The 27234-nt window shown below is 48.6% G+C and overlaps 1 protein-coding gene across 15 annotated transcripts in view; it reads left to right on the top strand.

The window, feature by feature from the left end:
- Positions 1-568: 568 nt before the first annotated feature.
- Positions 569-27234, top strand: part of C15H10orf90 (chromosome 15 C10orf90 homolog) — a 214569-nt gene continuing 187903 nt past the window's right edge. For 5 of the 15 annotated variants that reach the window (XM_072740394.1, XM_072740384.1, XM_072740381.1 and 2 more), the window contains exon 1: positions 9981-10804. In XM_072740394.1, coding sequence (XP_072596495.1) covers positions 10565-10804 — 240 coding nt within the window. In that variant the 5' untranslated portion in view covers positions 9981-10564. Of the gene's footprint in view, positions 690-9253; positions 10805-27234 lie in introns of those variants that run through there. The other 10 variants (XM_026010670.2, XM_072740392.1, XM_072740388.1 and 7 more) reach the window with 9 other exon arrangements.

Below are 27234 nucleotides of genomic sequence, written 5' to 3'. Positions count from 1 at the left end.
TTTTTGAGGCTCCACCGTATAGTTTTCCACGGTGGCCTCACTCCTTTCCCTTCCCACCAGCAGTGTGCAGGTCAGGATCTGTGTTCTGCTTGGCTCTGTATTCCAATGCCAAGAGCTGTGCCTGCCATCTGGGCGTCAGGTGCTCAAAAAGTGTCCACGGTGTGTACGCGAGCAAGAGGCAATTGAAATTCCAGTGGGCTCGAGGGAGCCAGGGGTGAGGCGGGGGTGGGGGTGGGAGAGCCTGGACCCTGTGGTCAACAGGAAGCTCCAGCAGCAGCTACCCAGCGGGACCTGGGCTTGGATGCCGAATTACCCGTTTTCCAGCCAGGATGCCAAGAGAGCTGCCACTCCTGAGGACTCGGGCTGTAGCTTTTAAAACTATTTTCGCTCTTCTGATTGGCTGGCAGGATGAATTCTTTGTGTGAAAAAGCAAAGCTCTTAGAATTTCTGTTTTCTTCTTTTCAAAAAGGGCGCTGGCCTGGTCCGGGCCTGTATTCCGGGTTCATTCTGGTTCCCCAATAGAAGGCTCTTTCCTTTGCTTAAAAAATAGGGCTGTCATCCGATTTGAATTTTAACTGCAGGGTGAGGAGCCCAGAGGGAAACCGGAGCCGGGTGAGAGAAAGCGTGCAGGAAACTTAAGGAGGGAGCACTTTGTGGTCGGCCCACAGGGAGGACAAGCAGAATCCGAGGTCTGTTTCCCTTTGGTGGAACAGGTGGCGGGGGACGAGGGCGGGCTGGGCAGAGCAGCCTAGAGTGAAGGGCCCCAGGGCCGAGAACCTGGGGGCTGGTGAGAGGGCGGAGAGCGGATCTGCACAGCCATGTGGCCTTGCCCCATGCCTGCTTGCCCGGGCACAGGAGGAGGGCAAGGTGCACGGTGGGTGCGGGACACGCATACTGGACAGACTCCCCCGGCAGGTTTCACTCTCCTGCCAGTGAGGGCGCTGCAATCCTTTTGTGCCCCTGGCCTGCTCAGGCCTCTCCGGAGGCTGCTCAGACAGTTGCCAGCAGTGGCTGGGGGAGGTTGGCCCACCAGGTGATGGAGAGGGAGCACCCCTGAGGAGATGACCCGGTGTCCTTGTACGTTTCCTAGTAGGGTGTGAGATCCCTTCAAATGCAGCGCAGAAATGGAATCCTGCTCCAAAGAGGTGTGCACTCGGCTGCATTCTATCCAAACCTGGTAATAGAAACCCATTGCCCCGGTGAGGAGACTCCTACAACGGCGGAGCACTTACCCATTCAACGAACACTTACTGTGCCCCACCTTATAGTAGGGATGGGCCCAGAAAAGGCTCGAGGTACCCATGCCTGCAAGCTCTGGAGAAACGGTGGGAGGGGAGCTCACCATTAGTCCATTTTCTTTTTTGCTGGTACCCAGCAGTGATGTCCAAACAGTCATGGCCAAATGGTGATAGTCCACAGTGATGCCCAAAACTGATGCCTATCAGTGATGCCCACACAACAGCCATAGTTACCCTTTCCCTTTCCCTATTTTTTCAATATGACAGGAGATGGCCCTGCGCTCCTTTGGCCTGTGTTTAAAAATAACACCTTGTGATATTTTGTCAAGCTTACATGCCCTTGAAGACAGGTTGGAATCAGAGAAAAACCTATAGCGTGGGATGCAGCCTATCTGTGATCTGAGTATTTGATGGTCCTGGACTTCTGAGTCACACCAGGTGCTTTAAATGGTGCTAACTCAATGTCCTGTGATGAGGGTTGATTCGTGGCCCTTGGTAGGTATATACAAGATTTATCCCTTATTCCTGTATGTGGCTCATTTGTTATTGTGCTATTACATGTAACAGACATTTATTGGGATTCTGTTATGAGCAGGATACTGAGCTGGAGGTTTAGAAGGACCTAATGGAGATTCGATACTTATCCCAGTGAGAGCAGAATGCCCGCAACCAAAGTGTCTGGGGCACTAGAGGTGAAAGTCAAGGGAAGGACTAGTCACTCGAGGAAGAGATCCTTGAGCCATCTGGGCTGCAGTGAGGGGGTGCCTTAGGCGAGTTGGTATTGGACTCAGCCTGGGTTCTCCTGAGAGCAGAGTTTGGGAAACCCCTTGTGGCAGCAGCCAACCTGAAAAGGGCACCCCGGGAACTGAGGTGAGTGAAAGCCCAGGGTGAATGCAGCTGGAAGGTGGAGAGGCTGGGCCAGGAGCACCGTGAGGCCAGCCAGCCCTGGAAACTCACGTGCCATCATGGGCCGGCGGACGGAGCCTTATGAAGTACATCTCAGGCCTGTCCTCTGGGCTCTGCCTCCAGCCCCCATAGGCCCTGGTGGGCCTACTTCCCACCGGCTACATTTGGGTCAGAGTTTGCTGACCTCATATGCATTGATGAACAGGCAAGGTGGCCAGACAATTCTTATATTTATATGAAATGACCCAAAAGGTAAATTGTACTGGGCCTATTTTACTTTTAGGAAACACACGGAATGTTACACATCTTCGTGTGTGTGTGCGCGTGCGTGTGTGTGTGTTTGTGTGTGTGTGTGTGTGTGTATGCTCTCGTACATGCACAAAAGATCATTGCAATAGAACCAGTTTTTATAATGTTTGGGAAATCAGTAATCTGCCCATCCTGGCTGTTGGTTTTCATGTTTGAGGATAACCTGACTGGCCACATGCAGTGGGGAGGGGGGTCACCTGGTTACCAAGTCAGTGGGTGCTCTGGGGGCTCAGAGGAAGCCCGTCCTCTGCCCAGGACAGGATCATGTAGCACAGGACACGAGCCTGACGGGCAGGTGTGCAGGTAGAAGGCCATTCTCTTCCCATAAATACCATCTGGGCCTCACCCCCACAGGTGCCTGCCACTCTGCATTCAGGGAGACAGTCTGGGTGCCACCCAAGCAGCCGCCTACCTGCTGCCCCAGTGGCAGGGAGGGATCTGCGCCGGGTAGACCTGGGGGGTCGGCAGAGGCTACGCTATTTGTGGGCACTAGTCTTGGGGTTTCCCGGGGAGCTCTGGTTATTTTACCGATAAATACTGCATTTCAGGAAGTTTTCAACACTTTTTTTTTTAAAGATTTTATTTATTTATTCATGAGAGACAGAGAGAGAGAGAGAGAGAGAGAGAGAGAGAGAGACAGGCAGAGACATAGGCAGAGGGAGAAGCGGGCTCCATGCAGGGAGCCCGACGTAAGATTCGATCCCAGGACTCCAGGATCATGTCCCGAGGCAAAGGCAGATGCTCAACTGCTGAGCCACCAAGACATCCCAGTTTTCAACACTTTCATTGAAATATCAGGAAGGGAGACAGAACATGAAGACTCCTAACTCTGGGAAATGAACTAGGGGTGGAGGAAGGGGAGGAGGGCGGGGGTTGGGGGTGAATGGGTGACGGGCACTGAGGGGGACACTTGACGGGATAAGCATTGGGTGTTATTCTGTATGTTGGTAAATTGAACACCAATAAAAATTAATTTATTAAAAAAAAAAAAGAAAAATTAACTCGTGCAAGGAAGGAAGCCTGGCCAAGAGTAACAGTGAATACATTTGCAAGAAGAACACCTGGAGAAAGCAGAGTGCGAGTGCTCAGGCTATAGCAGTAGACCTCGTCGTTTGCTGCCCCAGCCCCACCCGCCTTCATTTCCCGTGGGAGGAGGGCGGTGACGGTGGCCCACACTCCAGGCTTTCTTTTCGGGTAAAATTGCCCCAGTATGTAAATAGCAAATCGAGTTTGCTGTTTTCCTTAAAATTTCAACCTAATCTTTCACCCCCAACTCTTGCTTGTCAAAATATTGCTTTAAAATCCAGCGTAGTGTCTAACAAAGCCATTGATTTTCTTTATTCAAAATCTGTTCACACACTAGAGAGAAAATATGAAAATACCATTCATTGTCCTCAAATAACGCACTCCTGTCAGTGAGCGTGAGGGAGGGATATGTGATTTCTCCCCAAAGGTGGCTTAGCTCTGGTTTTCCTATTTTTTTTTTTAAAGATGTTATTTATTTGTGAGAGACACACAAAGAGAGGCAGAAACACAGGCAGAGGGCAAAGTGGGCTCCCTGCAGGGAGCCCGACATGGGACTCGATCCCGGGACCCCAGGATCACACTTGAGCCAAAGGCTCAGTTTCTGAGCACCCCGCCCCCCCCAGGTGTCCCTAGCTCTGGTTTTAGAAGTGGCTTAGAATGTGTAATCGGAGCTTGCCACACAGCTGAAGCTCACCCAGTGGGTGGTGAGTGACTGATTACCGATCGCTTGCTCAAGGGACAAGAACATGAGCCTCGTGGGTGAACTGGCAATATTGTTCGTGCCACTGACTTCAGTTTTCTCCCTGGTTTTGTCCCTGGGACCGCTGGCAGACAGATGGGACTGTCAAGGTTTTCAACATTGTCTAAAGACAGAGAAAAAAAAGCTTTCCATTTATGGACGAGGAACAGGCCAGCCTATGAGAAAAGACGGCCGATACCTTTTCACTTCACTCACCCATCGAGCCAATAGTTAGTGAGCTGAGGACACCCCTTTCCATCCCGCAACCAGCGCTAGAGCCCAGCGCGCTGAGTGGCTTCAAGGCGACGGCATTCGGGGAGCTAACTTGCATCCCCTTCCTAACTGGGTTCAAAGGCACAGGATCCCACAATCAGCCATTCTCAGCCCTCTGTTTTGGCCTCGAACCTCAGCAGGTGGGAAGAGAGAGGAGGAGATCACACTGCATTGGTCCTACGTGGGACTGTGAATTGCACCCATGACGGTTTGGATGCACGTACAGCGAGCACAGTGCCTTTGAGGAGAGAGAAAACTTCAGCTCCCACCTGATGAGTGAGGCGCCCATAAATAAAAATGCCATCCCCCCCCAAAGGAAAAAAAATTATGAATTCAGAAATTCATAGTCATTTGGTTTTATTGTTGCCTAATGCTTTTTAGATCTGCGCGGGCCCTGCAGAAAATCAACTCTGAAACTCTGCATAATTAGGACATCTTTCATAGTCGTAAATGCTAATCCCATTGGAGAACAGATTAAGAATTCACAGGCATGAATTTCTGGCATCAGGTACCTGCAGTTCCTTTTCTTTTTGAATAATTCATTATTTAAATACTTCACCGCGCATCCTCTGCAGCCCTGCGTGTTGTATCGGGGGCAGGGGAGAAATAAGAGATTAATTTCCCATATATTTCAACGCTAAACACATTCAGGCCTCGTTGGTGTTGATTTGGTGTCGTTGGATGGCAATTGCTAACGATGTTACAGTTTTGGTCACCCTAGGGACCCATTTAGGGAAATTAAATAGAACTTCTGCAGGACATTAATAAGGTCAGAGAGCTAACTTTTATAGGTGACTGAGTTCTTTGGTTTAAGAAGAAAAAAAAATAAAACAGCAAAGGATTCGGAAAGGTGTTTTCCGTAGTGTGGGGATTATTTGTAGCAAATGGGGTTTCATTCAGTGCTTCCCCATTTTTGGCCATGAGCTTAATGATAAAATGTGGGGACAGAAGGTGAAATGTGACACCCTGCAGGTGACTTTTGTCCACCCACAGGTGCGTGTGTGTGTGTGTGTGTGTGTATGTAGCAGCACATCTCTAATCCTTCAAGACTCCGTGCCCTATCTTTTCTTATTACAAGGTCTGTATCAGGTCTTTTCTTGAGGTCTGCATCAGCGTGGTGCAAGTCTCCCTCGTGGAAAGCACTCCCGGGGAGGGGAATCCCTCCCTGGGTGCCTCAGTGGTTTGCACCTGCCTTTGACCCAGGGCGTGATCCTGGGGTCCTGGGATCGAGTCCCACATCAGGCTCCCTGCAGGGAGCCTGCTTCTCCCTCTGCCTGTGTCTCTGCCTCTCTCTCTCTCTCTCTCTCTCTCTCTCTGTGTCTCTCATGAATAAATAAATAAATAAAATCACACACAAAAAAGATGGAGGCGAAGAATTTGTAGTGTCTTAAAAAAAAAAAAGAAAAGCACTCCCGGGCTGTGAGGAGCTCCCTGTCCAGGCGTCTGTCCCTCTGCTGAGCAGTGAACTCCCCGTGAGAACAGTGTGAGTGTCGTCTGTGTGTCGCTGGTGCTGGCAATGCCTGGCACACACAAGTGCTTTGCATGTGCTCGTTTAATGAATGAATCAATTTTCAGAGACTCGGCCCAAACTCCGTTGGTTGCAAGTGACAGAAACTCAATTTGAATAGCTTCAGCCTAAGGGAGAAAGTGGTGTAAAGATCTAGAGTCTCGCTTGGAACCCACGGGCAGGAACCAGGGCTCCAGGGCCATCAGGATGCTCCCGGTTTCTGGCCTCTGCCTCTCTCAGTGGCCGTTGCCACCTCCCCCCACCACGCCCGGTGTGTGCCGTCTTGTGGCATCCGCCCCCTCGCTTGCTCTGTACCAGGACCCAGGATTCTCCAGGACGGACTGTGACTGGCTCCGTTCTGGCTGGGTGCACACCCCTGAGCGAGCCAACTGAGGTCAGCTGTCCTTATAAGACAGACCAGGGGCCCCTGGGGGGCTCAGTTGGTGAGGTGTCTGCCTTCGGCTCATGTCATGATCCTGGGGTCCTGGGCTCGAGTCCTGCATCGGGCTCCCTGCTCAGTGGGGAGTCTGCTTCTCCCTCTCCCTCTGCTGCTCCTCCTGTTTGTGCTCTTTCTCGCTCTTGCTCTCTCAAATAAATAAATAAAATCTTAGAAAAAAAAAAAAAGGCCAGCTCCCATGGGGTGGAGGTTGACGGGAGAGTTCACAGGACAGTGTTCAGTGTCCTGGGCCAATACAGGCCCACGCGATGGCATCACACAGTCCCATGCCACTCTCTTGTGGTGGTAGATGTGACTGGCTTTCTGTCTCTGGGTGAGAATTAGCTTGATGTGGGTTTGTGCCTGGTACTCCTCCTTCCTTTTTTTTTTTTTTTTTAAAGATTTTATTTATTTATTCATGAGAGACATGAGAGAAGCAGAGACACAGGCAGAGGGAGAAGCAGGCTCCATGCAGGGAGCCCCATGCAGGACTCAATCCTGGGACCCCAGGATCACGCCTTGGACTGAAAGCAGTTGCTTAACTGCTGAGCCACCCAGGCGTCCCAGTACTCCTCCTTCCACTGGGTGTTTTGTTTTTGTTGTATCTGACATTAAAAACTTGCATTTGAATAGGTTTAAAAAATATATACTTTACAAACGCGCTTGAGTGAATCAACCCCCCACCCTGTTCTGGGCAGCACTGCGTGTGGACGGAGCCCTGGAATTCAGGTCTCACAGTGTCCAGTTCAGTTCCTCTTTCCCCTGAACAGAGTTCCTGCCTTATTAAAATAACGCATCCAGGAGTTTACCACTCTGAGTGCTTGTCCTTTCTAGGCGACCGTGGCTGGTGATTGTCAAGCACGTGCCCAGTGCCAGGCTGGCCCAAGTGCTTTACGTGTTCCAGTTTTTTCCAGATCCGCAGAAGCCCAAAGGAGGAAGGTACTGGTGTTATCCTCTGAAACAGGTGGGGACGGTGAGGCAGAGGGTGATCTGCATTTCACCGAGGTTGTAGAGCCGTTGCTGTGAGTGCCCGAGGGAGCAGGGGCTTCTGGTTAGACTGGTGGCAGGGGTGGCCCTGATGAGAATGAGGAGCACTGGATCCAAGGCTGGACACGGGGTGTGAGCCCCCCCCAAGTCCCTCCTCAGTGGCTCAGGCAGGAGGAGGCCTCCATCTGCAGAGGGTCTGCTGCCTTTCCTGGGGAGGCCCCCCCTGGGCGGGGAGCTGCCCTCCGCTCTGTCCCCGTGCAACCTGGATCGACAGGCCCCACATGGAGCAGCCAGGGGCTTGGTGACAAAGGAATGGAAGGCTGATGGGAGAGGGCTTGTCTGTAATCACATGCTACTTTGGGGGTCCATCCCCCGGCTGTGCTCTTTCCTTCCCCCTGGGCCTCTGCTTCTTGCTCTGGGTGATGAGGGATTGGATCTGGCAGTGCTGAGGTTTCCTTCCAGGGCCGAGAATTCTGGAGACCTATGCAAGGTCACACTAGTGCTTTCTCTCGCAGCTGCAGAAGCTGGTGGAAGCCCAGATCTGCCTATGACCTTGGCAGAAGGAAGAGCGCCCTACAGCCTTTGATCTTTGGAGTCTCCACAGATCACCCTTCCCTTGCCTTCCCTTCCCTTCCCTTCCCTTCCCTTCCCTTCCCTTCCCTTCCCTTCCCTTCCCTTCCCTTCCCTTCCCTTCCCTTCCCTTCCCTTGTCTTCCCTTCCCTTCCCTTGCCTTGCCTTGCCTTGCCTTGCCTTGCTTTCCCTTCCCTTCCCTTCCCTTCCCTTCCCTTCCCTTCCCTTCCCTTCCCTTCCCTTCCCTTCCCTTCCCTTCCCTTCCCTTCCCTTGCCTTGCCTTCCCTTCCCTTCCCTTCCCTTGTCTTCCCTTGCCTTGCCTTGCCTTGCCTTGCCTTGCTTTCCCTTCCCTTCCCTTCCCTTCCCTTCCCTTCCCTTCCCTTGCCTTCCCTTGCCTTCCCTTGCCTTCCCTTGCCTTCCCTTGCCTTCCCTTCCCTTGTCTTCCCTTCCCTTCCCTTGTCTTCCCTTCCCTTGTCTTCCCTTGTCTTCCCTTCCCTTGCCTTGCCTTGCCTTGCCTTGCCTTGCCTTGCCTTGCCTTCCCTTCCCTTCCTTTCCCTTCCCTTGTCTTCCCTTCTCTTCCCTTCCCTTGCCTTGCCTTGCCTTGCCTTGTCCTGCCTTGCCCTGCCCTGCCCTGCCCTGCCCTGCCCTGCCTTGCCTTGCCTTGCCTTGCCTTGCCTTGCCTTGCCTTGCCTTGCCTTGCCTTGCCTTGCCTTGCCTTCCCTTCCCTTCCCTTCCCTTCCCTTCCCTTCCCTTCCCTTCCCTTCCCTCTTGCCCCTGCTGGATGGGGACAGATAGGCATCAGTAGGAGCTGGTTCAATGGTGACTGGATATAGGGAATAGTGTTCACGGCACCCAAAGAGCCAAGCAAATGCCCTCTTCCCTTTCTGTCCTTGTTTAATTTTACTTCTTTATTGCTTAAGTTTCTCTCCTGGCTGTCTTGATCAAAGAGCTTCCAAATTTCAGATGGCGCCCCATGGTGTAACTCACTGGGGAGCATCCAGCCTCGCTCTCAGGCTTGGATCTTGGTGTGTCGCCCTTCCCGTGGGAACCATGCTGCCATCAACTGGGTCCTGACAACTTCACTGACATCCTGGGGAGGACCATGGGGAGAATGGACAGTGTTCTGCTTAAGGGACAGTCAACCCTGCTTCATGGTGTGGATCACAGTGAATGACTATGGGTCTCATGTCTTAAGAGTCAAATGAGAACATCGGCCTAAATTTTCTCTGAGCTCTTTCCCTCTCCTTTGTTTTCGTTCTCAGCTTCAACATTCCCGTTGCCTCAAAAGGTGGGAGTTCAACATTTCCAGTCCAGGTCCTGGCCAGCCACCGCCTCTAGCAGGAGGGGGTCTGGTTCTGGGCCAGGGGAATGCATCTGGAGTCACTTGCTCATTTAGCCTCTCCCCACCCCCCCCCATCCCCCCATCCCGCCCTAGCCTTCGAGTGGGGCTGGAGGATTGTTCAGGGGGAATCTGTGCTGAAAGCTGAGAGGGAGTCGCCTGCAGAGGAGAGAGCTGTGTGAGGACTCGGAAGACGGCCGCTGTGCCTGTCATCAGCTCTCTCCTGGCCCAACCCTTGATCCAAGTCTGGTAATTTCCACCCTCTAAATTACTGGGTTAACAGAAATGGTACCAAAACGTGAAATGAAATGAGTAGGCGTACGTCATGCACCTGCATTTCCACACGATTCACAAGCCAGTGATTCTCAGCATCGTGCAAATCTCCACTACGTCACTGGTTAGACAGAGAACTGTGCCACGTAACTTGGGCAGAAGACACGCAACCACGCAACCAGGTATCAAGGCCTTGGAAATGATGCCCAGGTGACCGTGCGACACGCCTCTCTTTCCTCACTGTCTTACTCCCCTGCTGTCCCTGTGAGTTGGTGATTCCAGTTGTCCTCATGGGAGACCGGGGCTCAGGCTGGTGGCGGGACTTTGCCTGGCTCCGGCCCAGAGCCGTCACTACGCTGTCCCCGCCCGCCAGGGACACAGCGCTTCCTAACAGAGCGGGCTTTCCATCGCCTGCCTGCATCGTCGCTCCTCTGCGCCGGGCCCTCTTCCTCTCTTGAATGTGTTTCTTATCTGCCCGGGGCTGAGGTCACTCTCCGTGTCGGCAGGAGCCTGCGCTGGATCCTTTCCGACCCGGCGAGAAAAGGCAGGGATTGTGCAGAGGCAGCGGGGGTCGCCCGTGGCTCCTTTGCACGGCCCAGTCAAGAATCCGTCGGGATTCGAGGGGCCCGACCCGCAGGACACGTGGAACCTCGCTGCACCCGGCAGGGCTGGGGACAGCGGGAAAGAGAGGGGGGCCTTTGAAACCAGAGACGGCTTTGGGTGACCCGAGAACACAGGTAGAGGCGCCGGAGACGGAGGGACGGCAGGTGGCCAGCGTGCTTTGAAGGCACGTAGAGGTCACCCAGGAGCGTCCGGCCCCTTTGCGGCTGGGGCCCGGGCACCAGGACCGTCCCCGCTGGGGCCCTTCCCGAGGCTCTCCTGCCGCACCCAATACCTGGATCAGACAAAGAAAATCGTGTCTGCCAGGCTCCCCAGCTGAAGTCACAAGATTCCGAGTATCATGCGGCACCCTGGGATTCCTACAAACACCCATCAGGAGGGGTGCGCCGCCCGCCACTCGGGCACGGCCGGGCACCCGACTTTTCAGATAAGAGCATTCAGTACGGGCTTGAGAAACCATGTGATGGTCATGGATTTCGTGAAGAGTAACTGGTTCCCCGCCCAGAGAAGAGCCCAAGTCTGCATCATCCAGATGTACCAAGGCCTGGAGACGGCCGAGCGGGCGGCCAGCAGATATGAGGTACGGCTGGAGCTGGGGGGAGCGGTGGGCGCACCGCTGATGCGGAGAAGCTGGAGGCGCCCCTCGCCAGGTGGTGCAGGTGTTTTGACTGGTCTAATACATGAGTCGCCTTATTTGTACTCTTCCCCCGGCAAGCTGGGAAAAGGCGTTTCGCCTCTCCTTTCAGTGCTTGAGATACGGGAAGGGGGCGGGGGGCAGCATATCGCAGGAGTGTCCTTTACACATGACCCACGTCTGCATTTGCAAACACTTAGTAGGGACTAGCGAGCTCATTTGTATCCGCGTTTGGAAACCGCAGTATGTGTCTGCCAGTTAGAGAGCCCTTGCTCTGTTCGTTTGTAATCATCCGTCTTTAGAAACAAATTCCCATTTGTTTCCTGGCGCCTTATGTAGAAAAAGTATCTATGACTTGCCTTGCTGGAGTTAAAATTGCATGATTTAAGCCAGGCCCGGAAGCGTGGCCTTTTTGCTCCTTTGAGAGGGAGTCCTAATTTTTAAACAGAAGTGACTTTTTTTTTGGGGGGGGGGGGGTTGGGGGGGGAGGAGAAAAGGAGAATTTTGGAGTTTAGAATGTCAAAGTGAGATAAACACATCCCTCAGACATATTTGCATTCTGCAACTGGTGTGAGGCGCGAGCAGTTATCTTTCAGAGAGTAAACACGCATGAAATCCGACCCGCTCGTTACTGTACATGTAATAAATTATGGATGTCGTCGTCATTGACTCCTCTAGAGCTCACTTACCTATCTCTTTTCATAAAGGTAACAGGTAAATTATCAGTGTTTTTGAAATGGGAACCTTTCCCAATGTTGATGCCCGTTGTTAGGAGGGCCTTCGCCCTGAATGCTGGCAAAGACCCCACATCTTTTGTTCCCCACTCCGGGCTTCCTCATTTCAGGGCAATGCGAGAACCTGTTCTGCAGGGTTCAAGGCTGGCTTCTTCCAGTTGCAGCCCTGGGATTGTGAATTTCCATGTTCACAACAGAGAGATAGAGGCCTCAGAAATAATGGCGTTAATTAGATTCAGTAATAGTTGTTCATTAGTTCATTGTCCAATCAACCAGAGCAAAAGGTGTGCAATTAGAATATAATTGAAAGAAACCAGAGATATTATTATTCACAAGTAATTAATTGGATGGGGACAGAATTTTATCATTGTATAATTTTCGTTCAGGTTACTTTTCGATCCTCCAGAGAGAGAAAGACTTGTTGAATTATACCATCTTGCATTTTGCAGACGTGTTCTTGGCTCCAGTTTAAGCCTTAAGTGACAGAGAGCAGCTCTGGTGTCCTGTTTTTTTTTTTTTTTTTTTTTTTTTTATGAATGAAACTTCATTTCTCCCTATAGCGACACTCAAGGCGACAATGTGGAGAAGTGCATCTTTGCAGGAGATTGTGAAAAGCTTTAAGCGTGCTGACAGTCACAGCTGCTGCTTTGTGTCCCCCACACCTCCCACCCCCAATTACCAGTTACAGTCAACAAGTGGAGGTTGTATGCCTGCCACCTGGCAGTAACCTGGAGTCTTAATTCTTATGTGAAAATGAGTCTGAGGCCCTCCCATAGCCATCAGGCCCCCAGCTGGACAGACCTCACTGTGTCTGTGACTTGGGAAGTGGTCTAGGCAAGGCCCACTTTGCTCAGGGGCAGGTCAGGTTTGAAACCCAACATCGGATCCTTGCCTCCTTTCCCTTTTACTTCTGAGCTCTGCCCTTTTAGAGGCAAACATGTCAGAATTTAAAATATTCCATATCCATTGAGCTATTCATATTATTCCCACTGGGGCATGTCAGCGCTGTTTAAATTAGGAATTCCAGGAAGGAGTCAACTTCCTTGCTCAGTTTCCAAGCTGAACTGATGATAGAGCCCAATTAACAGTCTTGGGGCCCTGTTAGACTTGGCCCCAGTGACCGCTTCTCTCTCGCCAGCTCCAAGGCCATGGGTTAACCTGCCTGGGCTGTGACCACAAAGTACCTGACGGGGTGAGAAATGAACAGGGTCACTGAAACGAACGCTCACTGCACAGAGGTACTAGGTTAAAGAAACTAGCTGATTCTCCAGTAAAAGTGAGTTTTGGAAATTTTGTTTCTGTAAAAACCTTATGCATTTCAAGTCCCTCCCATGAGGACCTACAAATCCACTCCAGTTGACTTGAATGTCTAAAACTGGCATTTCTCTAAAACTGTTGTCTTTGTCCTGGGCTGTGTTAATGCCTGAAGAGGCTGCCTCTCATCTGAGATAAGCAGTGGCTCAGCTCAACTCTGTCCCAGGGGTGGCCCAGCCACACTCGTTCCCTTACTTAAACCGCCTTTTAATAGGAATGTACAGCTGACCTGTTTGTCTGAAATGTAAGTAGGATGGGAAATAGATGGTGGCGAGGGGTTTGCAACGCCTTGATCCCTGCCGATTCCAAAATGCTCCAAACTATTAAAAACACAGTGTGCTAAGGGCCTTTCTCTCCCTGCCTAGATATCTGGTAGACTTCAGACTTAAAAATAGCCAGAACCGAGTAATGGGACGGACCTGAGCTTGAGTTCTGGCCGCTGATCACACTGCAAACACGGCCACATCCCGAGAGTCCTTACAGAAGCAGAGCAGGGATGGTTTCCACTTGAGGGGAACCACGTGGAATTCAGAGATGCGCTTGCATCTCCTAGAGTGTGGATATGAGCTAGCATCTCCTAATTGATTGTTGAGAACTTTCTGCTTATAGGCACAGGCTGGGGCATGCAAGTCAAGTCTCATCCATCCGTCTTCTCTTGGGTGACAGTTTCTAATACATTTAATCATTAGATGAGCCAGAGAAAGTTTCTGTATGTGGTAATCGCCTTGTGGCTATGCTTTTTAAGATTTCCTAAAACTTCTATCATTTCTATCTCTCCTTCCTACTCATCCTTTTTTTTTTTTTTTTTGGATTTGGCAGTGATGCTCAATTCTGGCTGACTGTAAGAATCATGGCAAACTGTTATTTTAAAATTTTTTTTGACATGCAAAGATTGCACACATTTAAAGTATAAATTTTGATGAGTTTGGACATAGGCACACACCCATGACAGCCATCAATCACCACAATCAAGGTTCTAAATGTATCCATCACCTCTAAACATTTCCTGTTTTCTTGTGCATGTGACTTTTTTGGTTTTTTTTGTTGGTAAGGACGCTTAACATGAGATGTGTTCTCTAACTGTATTTTAAAGGGTGTTAGCTCCATGTTGTTAACTATAGGCACTCGTGTTGTACGGCAGAGCTCTGGACTCACTAATCTATCACGTAAGCTTTACACCCACTGAGCAACAGCTTCCCGTTTCCCCTTCCCCAGCCCCTGGCAACCACCATTCTATTTTCGGCTTCTAGGAGTTTGGTTTAGATGCCTCATATAAGTGGAATCATGTGGCATTTGTCCTTCTGTGATGGACTTATTTCCCTGAATGTAAAATCCTCTGGTTTCTCCCGTGTTGTCACAAGTGTAGGAATTTCTCAATTTTTAAGCCTGAATAATATTCCATCGCATATATATACTACATTAAAAAAATCTGTTCATCTGTTTGGGTTATTTCCTTATGGTGAACTTTTAACACTGACATATGCTCATCACCCAGCCAAGGCCATTGTGACCCAGGGCAGGTGTGTGGGGTTGTGTTGTATTCCTTTAAAGAGGATTGAACTTTGTTCCCGTGTGAGGTGAAATTACCTGCAAATGGTCTGATCTTGTGAGGCTGACTTTTCCCCACACTTTAATCTAGGGGATTCATCCTCAATAAGTGATGGTTTTGTCCCCAGGCGATATTTGGTAAAGCCTGGAGACACTTTGGTTGTCACAGCATGGGGAAGATGCTACTGGTACCTACTGAGGAGGGGCCAGGGATGCTGCTAGATATACTGCTGTGTCCAGGGCTGTCTTCCACCACCACCAACAAAGACCCACCTGACCTGACATGTTCACAGTGTGGAGGCTGAGAAGCCCTGATCTAGGGCTAACTGAGCCCCCACTGTCAAAGTACAACCCTTGGGAGGACCTACTTAATGCCCCGTGTGTGTGTGAGAACTTTCCACCAGGGCCAGTAGGAGCATGAACTGTTTCCAGCCCTGGGAAAGGTCCCAGAAGCATCTGACCTACTACTACTTTCTGGTAGTTCTTTTTCTGGTTTTATGCAGTTTTCTCTTAAGCATGCGAAAATCAGTATTCAGCCAGAGACTGGAGGGACCTGTTGCTGGTTGCTGGAGCAATCTTTCCCTGCAGTTTACTCCTCTTCAGAATTTAGCCCCAAATTCTAGCTAGCTCAGCTTCTTGGAGTCTTGATCTCTGCCTCCTTTGCTCAATGCTCCTCTCTTGAGCTTCCGCTTTGTGCTCTGCAACCTGGAAACTGTCTCTGGGTAGGGACAATTGTAGGGCTTCCTCCTGTCATGCCCCCTCCCTCCAGGATCATAGACCCCATTGCTTCATAGCTTTTGTCTTTCTGCTCCATCGTAGCTGGAAGTGGAAGCGCCCCCCTAGATAATTTTAATGTCCCACCAGGGTTGAGAGATGCCACTTTGGGCTTTGCTGAATGTCTTCTTAGGTTGGGGTGAGCCCTAGGTCATAGGAGGTAGAAGTACTCAGGTTTTAGGTGCTTGGACTTCAATATAACTTTATTTGGGGAATGAAGAAGTCAATGAGAGGAAACAGGAAGTAAAACAAACATTCCCTTTCTTAGTACAGTTACCAAATGGGGCAAAATGATGTGCCCATTTCCAAATCAAGCCAGAGAGATGTGGCCAGATCAGTCTTCACAGTCTCATGTTTCTTCCTAGGGTCTTGGCCTCCAGTGAGGCTTCTGCTAGATCGGCGGTGGCTCTGGCTGTGGTGTAGGCAGTGAGGTCTCCAAGGAAAGAGCACTGAGAAAAGGCCAATGGACAAAGGACAATAAATATTCCCATCACCTTTGCCGCCTCACTGGCAGGTCAGGAACCCCTGCCTCACCCTGGGCCCTGCTTCTGCCTGTGTGTGTACTTGGTGCTCCGATGGGAGCCTTGGCCACTCACCTCTCTGCTGACAGCAGCTGGTGGTCTTCATGCAGGTGCAGGAGGAGGCAAATCCAGGGGGCAAAGGATGAAACAATCACTTGTGGGGTCTCTGGGCTGCTCACTTGGCACATTCTTCCAGGCTCTCCCCACAGGTGTCAGTGGGAGGCTGGACATTAGAGGGCAAGGTTCTTAGCAGGTGCAGTGGGTTGGAGGGCTGAAATGAATTTTGTGGCATCAGCAGGCACCTCTGGTGGTTGAGGTCTCCAGAATAGCTGTGCTGTGAATGCTTTGTTAGAGGTGACACGTGACTCGATCTGGAACACTTGCAGTCTCTTGAGATCTATCTGACATTGCTGTGGTCAGTGTGCATCAGGACATTGGGCATGGGTCGGGGACTCGGTGTCCACATTTCAGCCAAACCAAGGGAGGGGTGATGGAAGGTGAACGGTGGCTGTGTGGCTAAGTGTGAGGGCACTGGCTTGAGCCTGGGGTCTTGCTAGATGAGTGACCTTGGGAAGCTTCTTGGCCGTTCTGAGGCCTAGTTTCCTCGCCTGTGTTCATGAGAACCATGACATCTACCTCCTAGGTTTGCCGCAGGGATGAAGGGAGACAATCTATACAAAAGGCTAAGCCTCAGGCCTGGCAGAGAGGCAGCATCTCATCAAGATGAGTTGTTGCTACTCACGTTCCAATATGGCCTTTCTCTAGTGTCCCCAACCCTGCTGCGAAGGCGTGGCCCCTGGGACCAGGCTGCTTGTAACCAGTGCTTAGAGGAGACTGCTCCGGGCATGCAGTCCTGTTTAAATTGGGGTGAACATCCCTACTCCTCCTTCCCCACGCTCAGAGTGCCAGGTGACAGGGACTTATAACCTTTGGTGCTCTTGGCTCAGGGTAATCCATTCTCCAAGCAACTCAGACATTAGTCAGCAAATTGGCCCTGAGCCGAATGCACAGTTTCCGCTCACAACCCACCTAATTCTGTGGTCAGCTGCCAGTTCCACCTTTGACAAGGGACTGCTGAGAATTGAGTTCATACACATCTGATTCCTGCCTGTGAAAGCTGGGGAGAAGGCAGGAAGTGTTAACAGAACGTGTTCCATGTGAGATGCACCCTCCCTTCGAAGAGCCACAGGGATATAAAGGAGTTCACCACCCCCAGGAAGGATGGAATGCCCCTCATGCTTTAGTGTACTCTAGAATCCTCAAGAGAACATTCAAGCAACGTAGACCTGGGACTCTGGGGAGGGTGGGATCCAGAAATTTCTGTTTTTTAACATGAAATCCAAATGATTTTTTTTAAGATTTAAAAAAAATTTATTTATTCATGAGACACACACACAGAGAGAGAGAGAGAGAGAGAGAGAGACAGGCAGAGGGAGAAGTAGGTTCCCCATGGGGAGACCGATGTAGGACTCAATCCCAGGACCCCAGGATCACGCCCTGAGCTGAAGGCAGATGCTCAACCACTGAGCCACTCAGGTGCCCCCTAATCCAGGTGATTTGGATGCAGGTCCAAATATGGAACTTCCAGGCTGATACTTTCCAACTGCACAAGCCAAGAAGGAGACAACAAAGAAGCCCAAGTGACTGGCCTGTGTTGAGAAAACTGGAGCCAAGGGGCCCAGGGCGGGGGAGGGGAGGCATGGTCAGAGAGGAGAGTGGCTGGGCCACCGTGTGCCAGGAGAACTGAGAGACAGAGATGGAACAAAAGGGGCTGTTGTTTGATCCCTCAATTGCCTCATTGATCCTCACCACAGCTGTGTGGGGCACATGAGCCCTATTTTTCCAAAGAGAAAGTTCTGTGAGGCCCAATCACTGATGCAGGCTGCATGGGGACACAGGGGCAGGAGGAGGAGGGTCTGCCTCAGTTATGTCTTGCTCTGAGGTTGTGCTTCTGGCATGGTGCTGAGGAGTGGGGAGATGGGGGAGCAGCACTTATCCTGACAGCAGTGACTAGGAACCCAGGGGTCTTTGGGGTTGACTATAGACAAAGCCAACTATGCCAGGATCTGGTGGTAAGAGATAATGATACCTTTGCTCTGACTTGCTCTCTCCCTCTGCTTCAGGAATCTTTCCTTCCCGCAGCTCTTTCACCAAGCACCTCCTCTTGGTCCTTAGGTCCCACATAGGTCCTCACTGACCTCAGTGTTGTCCCATGTTCTCTTCCCTCTCTGGTGGAGCAGATGGATTAAAGAGGAAATATTGGGCTGACTTAAAAGAAATTATCAAGGACCTACTCTGTGCTAGGAACTGTGCTGGTGCTGGGAACACAGAGGTCCAAAAGGCAGGGTTCCTGCCCCTGCTTATCATCTGTTGAAAAGGCAGCCATCCTAATGAGTGCCGAGTCAAGGTGTCTACACTGAGCTGTAGGCAAGGCTGGGAAGGAGACATTTGGGCATGTTCATCATGGAAGATGAAGGGAGAGTGAGAATATGGGGCCTGGGTGGAGAAGGAAAAGACACTTCAGGCAGAAGGAATGGCAGCTCCTGGGTAGTGGTACAGAAAGATCACGCGTAAGTAGAACCCTGTGGTCTCTAGAATTGCAGTTAGAATTTGCAGGGCACAGTTCCTGGGAGGAGGGAGCCAGAACAGCTGACAAGGAAAGAACAGTTGTTGGGAAGCTGTAAGATGAACAATTCTCAGGGCCCACTCAGGGCCATGGATTGTTTTAGTTTCTCACCATCCAGAGTAGAAAGACCTCACTGAGTAGAGGGTAAATTCAGTAGAGATTCTAGAAGGGTCATGCCTTGGATGGATGCCAAACTAGCCCTAGAGTAAAGGCTACCCTATATCCATCCTATAACAATTTTGGAAACAATTCTTGAAAGAATTTGGCTCCTCCACAAGTAGTTTAATTGCCTGCCAAAACTATGATCAATACTCTTTCATGGATTACAACAAAATTCAGCAAGCAATAATATAAAATTAAAAAGATCTAGCATCCAGACAAAGCTCACTAGACATTCAAGAAATAGGAAAGCATGATTCTGAACCAGGAGAAATCATGATTAATAGCAACAGATTTATCAATGACAGTGATGATGGAATTAAAAAGCAATGATTTTTTTTTTAAAAAGCTATTACAAGACTATTGTTTTCCCTTTAAATTCAAGAGTTTGAGGATCCCTGGGTGGCTCAGCGGTTTGGCGCCTGCCTTTGGCTCAGGGCGCGATCCTGGAGTCCTGGGATCAAGTCCTGCGTCGGGCTCCCTGCATGGAGCCTGCTTCTCCCTCTGCCTGTGTCTCTGCCTCTCTCTCTCTCTATGTCTATCATGAATAAATAAATAAAGTCTTTAAAAAAATAAATTCAAGGGTTTAAGAGAAGATACTACCACAATGGAGAAAGAAATAGTTGATATAAAAATGCACCAAATAGAACTTACAGAGAAGGAAAAGAAATGACACTACCTGAAATGGAAATTTTACTAGATGGGATTAATAGGAAATTGGATGCTGCAGAAGAGAAGGTCAGTTAAATTTCTAAACTGAAGACAGAGAAAAAGGAGAGGGAGGAGAGGGAGAGGAGGGGATGAGGGGAAGAGAGAGAGAGAGTCAGAGAAAGAAAACCTGAGTGACCTGTAGGACAACATTGATATCAAGAGATCCAACACACATATAATTAGAATCTCAAAGAGTAGAGCAGAAATGAGGGTAGAAAATGATTTGGAGAAATAATGGCTGAAAAGTTTCCAAATCTACCGGAACGTATGTCAATGCATTGCCTGTCAAGTACATGTATATAGTAGAGTCCAGATCATCAAGCTCAGCCCATCCTGTGTAAATAGTATATATTTCAGTGTCTCCCAGTGGTGGTCACAGGGTTGTCAATCAGAGTTCTCCTGTGCAAGGAATATGTTTGCTTCTTTGTGATCACGCTGCATAATTCACTGAGGCAGTTTGCTTATTTATTTATGGCTGAGATAATATCAATTTAGTGCAAGATTGTTTTTAGCTCCGATGGGCTATGAGAAAAGGGAAAAGCAATCTGGCAGATGCTATCTGTATGATTTTTCTATTCCTGCAAAACAAATGATCATGTAATTGGCTTAAAATGATACCTACTTATTATTTCACAATTTTGTAGGCTGGATATCCTGGTGTGGGTTAGCTGGCCCCTCTGCTAATGTCTCTCCAGGCTGAATCAAGATGTCAGATAAGGCTGTGATCTCACCTGAGGCTCAGGGGCCTCTTCCAACATCACTGGTTATTGTCAGAATTCAGTTCCTTGTGGTCGGAGGACAGAGTCTGCATTCTGTTGGTGGCTGTCAGCTGGCACTCTCCGCTCCTGGAAGCTGTCCTCAGGTCCCTGCCATGCGGTGCCAGCCATAGGCAGTTCACAACATGTTTGCTTGCTTATTCATGGCTAGAAGGACAATCTGCTGCTCTGAACATTTCTGAGTTCTTTTGGAGACACACCTGATTAGGTCAGACCCCCCCCCCCCCCCCCAGTATCATCTCCCTTTGATTCACTCAAAATCAACTGATTAGCAACCTTAATTATACAGGCAAAACCCTCTATCCATATCATATAACTTAATTGTGGAAGTGAGAGCCCGTTGTACTCACAGGCTCTGGGACGTGTGTACCAAGGGGTGGGAATCCTGGGAGCTGTTTTAACATTCTGCCTAAACTTTATTTCAAATTTTTGTATCTGGGCAGAAAAGGAAATAGAAGGAGGTATTGGAATTGAAGGCACATAGGTTTGGAGCCTCTGTCTAGGAGGTCCATGAGGGAAGGTGCCCTTAAGGTCTTCTGGCTTACCACTGTGCCCCCAACACCAGGTCACCTTCAAGAACATTGTGGCATGGGGCACCTGGCTGGCTCAGTTGGTTAAATGTCTGCCTTTGGCTCAGGCCATGATCTCAAGGTCCTGGGATCGAGCCCCACATCAGGTTCCCTGCTCAACAAGGAATCTGCTTCTCTCTCTACCTCTGCCCCCCCCTCTCAAATAAATAAAATCTTAAAAAAAAAACATTGTGGGACACATGTGAATAGATGCATTCATGGATGAATGGATAAACAAAAAAGTGCACAAAGTATGTTTGAAATGAAAATCTGGGGCCAGAGTAGGTGATGGTTGAAGACTGTGCATGCAAGGGATCTGCCTCTGACTCCATGCTCATGTTAGGCTCCCCATGGATCCACTCATTTGCAGTGATCGACAGATACACCTTGGCTTTAGGTAGCCCAAGTGAAGGTCCAAAATGGAGGTCCCTTGTTTCATTACCCTTTTCATTAATCAAATTCCAAATAGAGAAATTATTTAATTTTCTCTCTAGGTTCTAATTTATATCCCTTCTCCATCCAGAAAGGACTTCAAGACAGCTCTAAAAATAAGCATTCTTGGAAGACATCCAGAATTTAGGAATAATAATTTGTCAGAGAAACAAATAGGCTGAAGACAAATGGGGGAATTATTTTCTTAAAGTAGACAACAAATTGCTTGCCAATTTCTATTGAAGACAAGGAGCATCTTCCCAGCAGAGCAGCCCGAAGCTGGCGGTGAGTGGGTTAGCCCTAAGCGGCTACTCTCTGCTAGGGCTCAGATGCCTCCGATCCAGCCCTCTGGTCACAGAAAGTTCATGAAACCCATTATTTTAGCTGCACTCCTCGCCAATGAGTTCTGGATGCTGCTGGCTTCTCAACACTTGGTTCTGGGGTAGTAGCTACACTTTGCTAGTAGTGTTGGAGGACACCTGTTAGAGGCGGTGGTGAGCTGGGCCGCGTGTGCCAGAGGGATGGGGTCTCGGTTGATGGGTATGCAAGGAGGGGCCCAGGGGCATATGGGAGACACAATGTGCTCAGAGCTTTGTTGTTTGCTGCTCACCGTTGATGTGATATTCAGGAAAGAAGCTTTGTCATTCTTCCAGGAGGTGTGTGCCACCGTGCTAGCTGTCAGACACACAGGAAACAAAAATATGAAGACTTTCCATGACAGAGTTCCGCAATAAATGGCCACATCCTCAGTTTTGATTATGCAACACGTGGGGACCAGGGCAAAAGGGACATGTGCTCCTCATGTTAGAAAAGCAGGGAGAAATAGTTGTTCAAGGTACTAAAGTAGGTCTTTTTTCCTTCCTTTTATTGTCTCTCTTTGGGTTTGTCCTGTTGGTTTTTAATGGGTTCTTTAACATTGGTTTAAGCAAAGACAAATTTAGATTTTAAATTTTACCATGAATTTTGACGTTCATCTTTAAACTGCGTAATGCCATTTTAACACGAATATAAGAGCACTCGACTCATAGGTGGAATCACTGAAATGATGCAGCTTTTATTTGCACTGATGCTATACATGCATATATGTATCTCATTCTCACTGGAACAATGGAAACACTGCAAAAATCATCTCTAACTTTTATTTGACATAATATTCGACCAATGCTCTGTACCTTCAGTTTCCTGCTGGGTGAGGAAGGGCTAAGATACAAGGGAGCTACGGGGGTCCTCTCTCTCCCTCTCTCCTTCTCCTTCTGAGCTGTCATTTGCAGCATAAGCAGGTGGCCAACACTGGGACGTAACATGAGGAAGAAAGTCTGTGATAGGGTTGCTTGGTCACTCGTGTTTCCCAGAAATCTACTGCCTTCTTTCTGCATTTGAAGTAAGTCTGTCTCCAGGGGGAGCACAGGCCCCTTGGGGCTGTCAGCACTCGGCGTACTTGATCCTAGATGTGATTCGCTTACCTCATATTCTCTTTGAGTCTTGCTGAACTTCCACATGTGGTAGGCTCACCAGGTAGGTAGGTAGGCTTCCACCAGGTAGGCTCACCTCAGCGAGGGGCCGCTGAGGACCATCTGTGATGGGCAGCGAGGAAATCAGCAAACACACCTTGCCCCGTCCTCTGCTTACAGTACCCCCACTATCCTCTTGGGATTTCATTTACAAAGCACAAGTTCAAAGATAAAAATATTTTATAATTCAAGATGGTGACACAAAAGCACTGGCTGTAGAAGGAAGAAAAATGGATAAATTGGACTTGATCAGCATGAAAACCTTGCGTGCATCAGAGGACATTATTAGCACAGCACAAGGAAATCCCACCTACTACCTGGGTGAGCCTGGATGGAGTTATGCTGGGTGCAATAAGCCGGTTATGACCAGACAGATGTTGACGGACTCCACTTTGACGACGTACCTGGAGTAGTTAAATTCTCTGAGATGGGGAGTAGACTGGTGCCTTTCAGGGCTGTGGGGCGGTACATAGAATAGGAAACTCGTGTTTAACGGTACAGCGTTGCAGCCTGTGGGGCTGGAAAAGCTCTGGAGACAGATAGTGGTGATGACCGCGCGACATGATGAATGTACTTAATGTTACTTACTGAATTATGCGCTTAAAATGCTAAATTTTATGCTATGTATATTTTACCATAATTAAAAGAACTTCAAGATGGTGACATGAAACCCATATGTGGCCCTTCGCGGTACAGGCTTCCGTGTCACTGCCTGGGTCTCATGCCTGTGAAGCTGGTCCTGTGCTAACTCGTGTTTGTAAGTGCGTAGGACGATTCTCTTTCACAACAGGAGGAGATCTCTGAGGTCAGGGTCCCTGTCTCATTTCTCTCACTAACCCTGTGTTGAATTGAAACTCCGAGCTAAAGTGGAGCTTGTTCACGATACATTTAAAAAATGCAGGCTTATGTACGATTTACATATATTAATATTCATACACTGTGTAAGTATACAGTTCATTTTGTTTTGACAAATGCATACAGTGGTGTAACCAGCACCAAATCACGATGTAGGGCATATCTACCACCCAGAAAGTTCCCTGGTGCCTTTCGTACCCAACACCTTCCCTCAGCTCTGCCCCTGGCAATTGCTGATCTGCTTTCTGCCACTTAACTTTTACCTGGTCTGGCATGTTTTTAACTGAAATCATGCAATATGCAGGTGTGTGTGTGTGTGTGTGTGTGTGTGTGTGTGTAATAAGTTTTCATTACAACTTCTGGCTTCTTAATTAAACAGATCAGGTTCTGTTGGGGTGGCAGAGAGGTGAGGGTCCCTGATTCTGGTACATGTAGATTTTTATTCTAAGTCCACACTTTCTTTCAATTCTGACTTTACATGAACTCTTACCTTCCCCAGGATCAGCTGCTTTATATACAAAATGGAGTTAATAAGAGTCCCTTCCCTTCACCCAGTGCATTTTCGGGGGTTGAATAAGGTGATGTACGAAAAGTGCTCAGGGCAGAGCTTGGCTCATAGCAATAGCTCAGTAATGCTTAACTGTTTATCATCCTATTACTGATACCATCATTAACAAGAATTCTAAGAATGGCATGTCCTTGTCTCTCAAATGGCAGCCATGGTACCTTCCTTCTCGTGTTGCCGTGGAGATTATTTAATGTCCGTTTAGCATTTTATATGGTGCCTAGCAATTGGTAAGCAATCTGTAGTGTAGCTGTTGATATTATTCCATTCTGAAGCCATCAAGGACCCTGTTTTGCTATTCCTCACTAAGTAAAAGTCATCACCTTCTCTAATTGTGAGAAGATGTGAAAGGGCTCCATTTAGATTGCTTTCTGCCAGTCTAGGTTAAAAAAAAAAAAAAAAGTTGCAAACAGCAGCCACCAGTGTGAAATAGTAAAGGCCTTTCTCCCATGGGCCCAGGGGATGAGTTCCATGTGAACAGGTGAGCCAAAGAACAGGAAATACCCTAGTCCTTTTTTTTTTTTTTTTTTGTCTCTATTCTTTTGAAAGAAGAAAAAATGACAGCAATTGAGTTAAAAGTTATACAGTTGAGTAGGCGACTGAATTGTCAGAACTTCCTGAGGTGTTCCGAGTCAGGGTAGCATCACTGTAGTGGATTCGGAAGTACTTGAAGCCGCTTGGGAGAGTAGACCGTGACAGGGAACAATCCCTGGGAAGAGAAGTTTCCACCTGGTACAAGAAATGGATTCAGCTTCTGGAATCATCAGCTCGCATTTTAAAGCAAGGAGAGAAGGTTGCAAATGATAGGAAACATAATAGAACATGTTGAAAGGAATACTTAAGGAATCAGGGGAAATCCACCTCTTTGATATACAAAATAGTTCAGCTAAATTTGATTTTGTAACTGGGTAATTAACATGCCCATGTTATGGCGTTATGTCCCCCCACCCCCTGCCCACGCCTGATGTTGGCATAGAAATCTCCAGCCAAGCTCTTCATCCTCATCATCACTGTTCTCATTTATCCGTGCAAACACACAGGGGCTGAAGTCACCCTGGCGGGAAAACGGAGGGTGAACTCTCCATGGACCACTTCTCGTTAGGCAGCCAGGGAGGCTGCTTCCCGGGAGTCTCACAAGAGGAGGGAGGATGAAAATAACGGATCCTCCTTCCATGCTGATTTGCCTTATTTTCAAACCAGAACCCCAGCAGACACCACTCTTGACGACACAAGTGAAGGAGAAGCAAGGAGAGACTGAGGCATCTTCCTGCAGATCCTAACAAGGGAACAATCCCCCCCCATTTGCAATCAGATAAGGGATATTATCTCCATAATAAAAGGCAATTGAGAATCTAAATGAAAAATCTAATGCTTTTCATGCTGATTTATTTTAGATTAGAAAAAGTTAAAGCAGATGTAAACATGGAGAGATGAAGCATGAAGAGGGAATCATGGCAGAGTGATAAATCTCAGTTTTGAGTTATTATAGGTGCAGGGTTGCATTAACCAGAAAATACACTGTTGATCCAAAAACTGCTCTGACATTAATTATTGTTGCAGAAGAGAATTCAGAAGATTGAATATAAACATGCAATGCTGGCAAAGATCAATCATGCATCCAGATTAGCCATGGAGAGTGTATTCCCGCCCCTGAAGAGAAGAGGCTGTGTTAACCCGTTGGCAGGCCATGCTGGAGCCCTCCCTGTGACGTGCTATCTGCCTTCTCCCCGGACCTTCAATATCCCCTGGGGAGAAGACACCGGATGCAGAAAAGAAATGGCCCTCTTTTTTTTTTGGACCCCAACAGTGTCTGCCATCATTGTAAAGAGAAGACTTGGCCAAAAATCCACCCTTGGTCTTTGGTCCTTGAGATATAAATAGACTTGTAATCTCTCCTCTGTTTTCTCTGTAGACCATGCACACGTCCAGGCAAGGCAGAGTGCAGAGGTACTAGAGGCAGGGATCTGCCTAGACTTAAGTTCCCAGCTGTTTGCTCTTCTCTCTCCTTTCTCTTCACTTGGTCCCTGTTTTACTTGCTCAATGCTTTACAAAGCCCTGACCACCGCTGAACACACACACTCATGCAGGGGCACACACACACATGTGCTAATATGGGGAATGCCGAGAGCACTGTGTTCTAGTTGGAGAGGATCCTGGCTCTGGCATTTAGTAGCTCTGTGACCTAGAGCAAATTCCTGAATCTCTCCCTGCCCCCGTGTCCATAACCACAAAATGCAGAGATACTGGCTGCCTTGTGGGAACTGGATGAGAGGATCTATGGAAAACTCAAACCCAGGGACTAGCAAGTTTATTAAACGTCTGTTGTACGAAGACCACAGTTCTCCATCCAGAGCTCTTGGGGCCAAATGTGATTCAACGATGATTTCTTAATTTTATTTCAGAAAGGTAACACTGCACAACATTTCTAGCAGGATCTAATCACCCTGTAATTAAGCTCACTGATGTTTTTGCAATAAAATGTATGAATATTCACACTAAATGGAATAAATTAATATTATAAATAGCCTTAGGTTAGTTCAGGGAAGGTCTGACTGTCAGATTAGTTTTCTACAAATTCACAGAAAAAAAAAACCCTCTTGGATTTCAGAGCTTTATGGATTTTAGAGTTGCAGGTATAGGATTATGGATCTATTGTAAGAACTCTGATATCTTGAAGGGAGAGTCGGTAAACAACAAAAACAACAAAAACAGTAGCATATTTGCTCATTAAGGTCCAGCCATTATGGCAGGACTTGGGAGGATCAAGTGGGAGAATGTGAGAGCTGCTTTGTAAAGCGTTTGTCTTCTGTAAATGGATGGTTCTAGTATTACTGTACCAGAGATGTTCAGATCTCGCTAGTGCTCAGCTTCCGGCTCTTGACAGAACTCACAGGATCATTTTGTTGTCAATGTTATCAGCATCCTAGCTGGTGCCAGGCTTGACCGTGGAGTTTCTGCTGGTAGTGGTGGACCCTATAAGATAGCAAGTGGTGAGAGGGTGTGGAAGGAATGCGAGCCTGGAGTCAGGAGGGCTGGTGCAGGTGTAAAAGCCCCATTTTCTTGCCCATGGGCCCTGATGTCTCTCCCACTCTCAGGACCTTTGTTTCTTTATGCAATCAGAACTGTATGTGTTCTGGCCACCTCTCAGGGACTTTGGGGAGTCAAAAGGAGGTAATGTGTATAAAAGAACTGTGCAAACTGGAACATTCCCTGTGATTCTGAGGTGTCATGATTCTTTGCATGTCCTTGATTCTAATCATAGTGTTCTGTTCTCAAGGACT

The sequence above is a fragment of the Vulpes vulpes genome, chromosome 15, assembly GCF_048418805.1.
Source record: "Vulpes vulpes isolate BD-2025 chromosome 15, VulVul3, whole genome shotgun sequence".
Lineage (NCBI taxonomy): Eukaryota > Metazoa > Chordata > Mammalia > Carnivora > Canidae > Vulpes > Vulpes vulpes.
The sequence above is the reverse complement of the archived record's forward strand: the minus strand, read 5'-3'. Positions and strand labels throughout refer to the sequence as shown.